The sequence below is a fragment of the Corylus avellana genome, chromosome ca2, assembly GCF_901000735.1.
Source record: "Corylus avellana chromosome ca2, CavTom2PMs-1.0".
Lineage (NCBI taxonomy): Eukaryota > Viridiplantae > Streptophyta > Magnoliopsida > Fagales > Betulaceae > Corylus > Corylus avellana.
This window is the reverse complement of record NC_081542.1, coordinates 3,862,701-3,868,704: the sequence shown is the minus strand read 5'-3', so window position 1 is coordinate 3,868,704 and position 6,004 is coordinate 3,862,701. Positions and strand designations below refer to the sequence as shown.

Genomic DNA, 6,004 nt, shown 5'->3' with positions numbered 1-6,004 from the left:
GAAACCACAACTTTCATATTTTTGAAATATGGAGCAGCAAAGGCATCATCTGGTGTTGGCTTGCTAATATATATATAGAAAGAATAGCTTCACCAAACAAAGGCTTTCACTAATACGTTGTCCATATTGTTAGTAATAATAGTCAATGGACCTCTAGCGTTATAATGGAGCATTCAGTTGCCAGATTTGACCAAATGAATACCAATGCGACAAGTTAATTCTTACCATTCAGTTGCCAGATTTGACCCTCCCCACAATATTTTATCCGATTTCACTAATTGCTAGGTTGTCTACAAAGCCAATTATCAATTAAGGTGTATCCCCGTGGCACTTTATCATACGTAATATCGGCATTCGATTGACTATGTAGGAATTGATTAATCATTGATGTACATATTTCAAGAAGTAGAAAATGTATTCGGTTCTTAATCATGTTTCACTAATAGATAAATACACTCAAATATATGATGTGGCCAATTCTTACCTGTTTACCTCTGGCATCTCTCCAAATTAAGTGGGATAAGTCACTAGAACTCTTGTCTATGTAGGGATGGAGGAAGTGAGACGTTTTATCCAAAACCTTTATCTTATAAACTTCATGTCAACTTCGGCCCTTGTAGTGACAACCCTAACAAGTACTCCTTCATTTGTTCCTTGTTTGTTAATTGCCAGACGAAGAACCTTCTCAAAATACTTCATAGAAAGAGTCAGTCTTCAGATACCTCAGCAACAACAAAGAGAAAAAGTCAATCTTCGGTACCAATCATTCGCTTGGCAACAACGGAGAGAAGCAATTCCGCCATTTCCAGGTGGTGAGGGAAAGAAGGGTGAAGTAAGCCAGGCAAAAAAAAAAAAAAAAAAAAAATTAAAACATTAATTTTTATTTTTATTTTTTTTGCCTGGCGTGCTAATGTGTGTATTACGCCCCGTGAAAGAATGCTCAAACTCTTGAAGAAGCAGTTGAAGGGTAGAATGGAGAAATGTTTTGACAAGATATGCAAGTAATTAAATAGCGACGTGAGTGATGTATAATGTATTGGATTCTTTTGTGGATGCCGTAGATGAAAACACTGCGGCATGACTTTTTTAAATAACGGCGTGACTTGTTTTAGGCCACAGTCAAACCAATCCAAAGCCTCCAGTTACTTATCCACAATTGACAACACTGAGCCTTACATTACACGCAATTGACTACAACACACCTGCTACTCACCGGCAATACCATTTCAAACGAAATAAAGATAAGCCTGTGACTGGTGAGGTGAGGCTAACAGAAAGACACAGAAAGAGCGAAGTTAAAATTGTAAGAAAATTTTAAATGAAATATCAGTTTAGCGAAATTAAGATTTATATGTATGATTTTTTTTTTTTTTTTTTTTTGTAAAGTTGGTGAATTTTTATAAAAAGAAAATAAAATGAAAACACAAAATAACTAAAAATAATAATATTATATTGAAAGTTATAATTTACATGTATGAATTTTTTTTTTCCTCTGTAAACTATGGCTTTTAGATTTTTATATATATAAAATTAAAGGTATGTTTGTTAATGTGTTTTAGGGATTTTTTTTTTTTTTTTTGTCAACAAAAAACTAAAATTTTAACAAACACAACATACCATTTTTGCTATATTTTAAGAAATCTTAAATATAATACTTTATATAGCCTTTAAGGATTGTAAAATGATCGTAGTCAATCACAGCTAGCTGTACAAAGACTTTGTTTTAGGTGTTTACAAGTCTTTTCTCCTTATTTGTCAAATAATGCAAGTGTAGATAAGCTTTCTATTTTGCCTTTTTCTTTGATTCCTTTCATAGAAATCACAAACTTGGAGTCTTGGAGTGGAGTCCACCATAATTGGCCACATTCAATCAACCAACTCGTCTCGAGTTGGGTCGTTTGCAGATCTTCGCCTAGAGCCATAGATTGTAGACAATTTGGTTGACTTTAGAGCCAAAGATAAGAAAAAGACAGTATCCATTTTAGATTTTATATATATATAGTACGATCATGCTATTTATTCATATACAAGCTCAAATTACGAGCTGGGTCGTTTGCAGATCTTCGCCTAGAGCCATAGATTGTAGACAATTTGGTTGACTTTAGAGCCAAAGGTAAGAAAAAGACTACCCATTTCAGATTTTTATCTTTCCTTGGTGACGTAGGACGGAAGAAAAACAATAAAAAATATATGAAAAATAATAGAAAATAAGATAAATTATGTTGATTAGAGTCTCACCGGTCAACATAAGTTTTTGAACTTGTGCCACTAATTATGAGACATGCCTCCCCTTTTATTTTTTGAACTTGTTGCTAAATATGGGCTGAGCTGAGGACTAATAGGTATGACGCCCAATAGATTTCATATATATATATATATATATAAATATTGTTTTCAAAGACCTGAAACATGCCCCAACTTCTTTTTATTACCTACTTTCCTATTTGACCCGCTGAACCGGCTATTTGACCCGCGGACAGACCTTTACCCAAATCAATTTCTTTGATTTTCTTCTTCTTTCTTTGTGAACCAAAGATAGCAGACGAAACTTCTTCTTCTTCCTTTAATTTTTTTTTTTTTTTTTTTTTTTCTTTCTCTTCCTAAACCAAACATAGCAAGCGAAATGTCTTCTTCTTCTTCTCAAATTGTTGAGCCAAGAACTAAATGGCGGCGCTGGCGATTTCGATGGCGGTGCCGGTAAGATGGGATGGTACCGGACAGAATTGCGAGAATGGCCTGGAGCAGTGACCTGACGGCCGAAGAGGGTGATGCGGTCGTTGGTGGCACTTTGGGACGACTGGACCCGGTGCTTTCTCGATCTGCGATTGGAGTGGGCGAATCTGTGGCGTTGGCGGCGTGGACGACGTGAGGACGCTGAAAGTGGCACGGTTGAGATGATAGTGGGGGCGTGCCTGTTTGGCGGCAGTGGTTGAAGAATCCGGTGATGGGGATTTGCCGAAGTAACACTGCTGACAGCTTGTGAAACCAATATCACTGCTTGAGGTGAGTAGTTTGCTGGGTTTGCCAAAAGAATGGGTTTTGTGGGGACTGAAATTTTTGGAATCTGTAGTGATATGGGCTGTGAGTGTAGCAAAATTGTTGTGTTATTGGTGGGTTGCAGTGATGGCTCGGTTGTGGGTATCAACGGTGGTTGGAGTTTGGGCACTGATGGTGTTTGGGTTTTGGGCTCTTTTGAGTATTGATCGGTAATGGCGGCCGGTTGAGCGTGGGTAATTGGGGTTTCTTGCGTTGCTGGGGTCCGTGGTCGAGTCTCTTGGGGTTGGTAAGTTGGGCTAAGGGATAGAAAATGGGTTTTCCTTTTTCTCTGCAGAGTTTCTTTGTTGATAAGAGGGAGAATCGTGAGGGAATCGGGCTGTCAGGATAGCTTCGCAGATTCGTTTGAAGTTGAAGAACGGAGCGAAGTTTGTTTCGTGCTTTGGGGATTGTGAAGGGAAAAAACTCAAAAGACAAGGGCAATATGATCAAAGTGTGTGAGATATTGAAGTTGAAAATTCGTAATTTGCTGGTCAATATTGGCAACCGGTCAAAAGGTAAACACTATCTGAGCACAACCTCGTTGTCAAACTAGGCCTAAATATCTCACCTACTTCCTAGACTTTAGTACTCCTGAATCTTTCGAGTTCTGTTAATTACCCCTATTCAAGTTCAGTTTGATCGTTAATCTTAGCTCAATCCCACGGACACGCAGCAATCTTGTTGGTCAACCTATACTCTTCATCGGAAAAAACCACCATGAATCCAGCTAAAGAATTAATATTGAATACATCATTGCTTCTCTCCCTACTTGTTTTCCGATTTTGCATTTCCCTTGACACCATTTCCCCGAACCAGCCCGTTAAAGACGGTGACATCCTGGTTTCGAAAGGAAAAACCTTCGCACTTGGGTTTTTCAGCCCGGGAAACTCTGGCCGCCGCTACGTCGGAATATGGTATAACGAAGTTCCTCAACAAACCGTTGTGTGGGTGGCAAACAGAGACATCCCTCTCAATGACACCTCCGGAGTCCTCTCCTTCAACGGCCACGGAAACCTCGCCCTTAACAGCCAAAACCGAAGCACCCCAATCTGGTCTACAAACGCTTCAATCTCAACCACAAACAATTCTATGGCTCAGCTCTTAGATTCTGGGAATCTTGTTTTGGTTCTACGACACAGCCAAAGGGTTACATGGCAGAGCTTCGACTATCCCACCAATACTCAGCTTCCGTTGATGAAACTTGGGCTGGACCGGCGGACCGGGTTCAGCCGATACCTAACATCTTGGAAGTCCGAAGATGACCCGGGAACCGGAAGCTTCTCATTGGGGATTGACCCAATTGGGTACCCACAATGTGTCCTAAACAAGGACGGAACTCCATCTTGGCGGGGTGGACCTTGGACCGGCCAAAGATTTAGCGGTATACCTGAAATGAATCATAATCCTGTTATCAACATCAGTTACGTGAATAATCAAGATGAGCTCACGAGTGTGTATAGTGTAACTGACCCTAGAGTTTTGAGTAGACTGGTGTTGAATGAATCAGGAATCGTTGATCGGTCCACGTGGCTCAAGGCTAGATGGTATGTGTTTTGGTATGCTCCGAAAGAGTCGTGTGATATGTACGAAGAGTGCGGTCCAAATAGTTACTGCGACCCGTACAATCCAGACAAGTTCCAGTGCACATGCTTACCTGGGTTTGAACCCAATTCGACCCGTGATTGGTACTTGAGAGATGGGTCGGGCGGGTGTGTGAGGAGGCGGGGAGTATCTGCATGCCGCAGTGGAGAAGGGTTTGTGAAGTTGGCACGTGTGAAGTTACCGGATACTTCAATAGCACATGCGGACATGACTATGAGTTTGGAGGAGTGTAGGCAGGAGTGCTTGAGGAATTGTTCTTGTACGGCTTACACCAGTGCAGACGAGACAAGGGGAGGGATTGGGTGCTTGGCATGGCACGGGGATTTGGTGGACACTAGAGTCTACTCCAATGCAGGACAAGAATTATATATACGTGTGGATGCAGTTGTGCTAGGTAATTTTCCATTTTTAAAATACAGGAGTGCTTGAAGTTTCCCCTAACTTTTTCTTTATCACTATTTTTTGAATTGGAAAATGTTATCTGAATGTCTATTATATATTTTATCTTACTTGAATTCTAACCCACCAGCAACAAGTGGATTTTTGCAAGATTTTCTAAACTTGTATTGATGTATTCCGTATTTTTTTATGTCCTTATTTGTCACACATGCCTCATCTGATCTTGATATAATGAAGACAGTTTCATGCATTCCACTTAGGATGAGGATCATGTTATTAGATTTCCTCAATTTTATTGAAATTCGGATAACTTAAGAAAGCGAGACTGTAGAGTTCACCTGCTCTGAACAATTTAAGATGCAGGATTCACTTGTTCAGGACAGTTTGGCCTGCAATCTCATCTGTTAGGCTGTTTGAATTTATGTAAAATTCGAAAAGCTTAATAATAGGAGATCCCAATCATTCTCTTAAACCCATATTCCTTTCTTCCTCTCACTTTTTTCTTGCAATTTTCATCAATATTTACTTGTTATGTTCAATTACCCTCTTCGATTTGTGATGTCAATACAAATAATGTTTATGTTAAATTACCATTTATGCTAAAAGTTTATGGGAATTAAAAAAATATATATATATGTAAGGTTAAGTATTTAATTAATAGTGGACACTCTCCTCATGTGTGAGTTTAAACTCTCTTGTATTCAAAACAATTGCTTTGATAGCATATTAAATCACAATTTATCTTTAAAAATTGGGTTAAATTCACTTTACTCCCTTGGAGTTTCGGGAATTTTTCAACTCGAATTTCAATGTTTAAAAATTGGCAATGTATCCCCTAATGTTTCAAAAATTTTCAATTCAGACATTCTGTTATTAATTTTCGCCAAATTGGACAGAAATCTATGAAATTACGTAATTACCCTCAATGCTTTTTTTTTTTTTTTTTTTTTTTTTTAAAAAAAAAAAA

The 6,004-nt window shown here is 38.7% G+C and overlaps 1 protein-coding gene across 2 annotated transcripts in view; it reads left to right on the top strand.

Moving 5' to 3' along the window:
• The first annotated feature begins 2,601 nt into the window (after nt 1-2,601).
• LOC132170773 (G-type lectin S-receptor-like serine/threonine-protein kinase RKS1) overlaps nt 2,602-6,004 on the top strand; it is an 8,340-nt gene continuing 4,937 nt past the window's right edge. For both annotated transcript variants that reach the window (XM_059581876.1, XM_059581875.1), the window contains exon 1: nt 2,602-5,032. In XM_059581876.1, the coding sequence (XP_059437859.1) occupies nt 3,754-5,032 (1,279 nt within the window). In that variant the 5' untranslated portion in view covers nt 2,602-3,753. The remainder of the gene's footprint in view (nt 5,033-6,004) is intronic.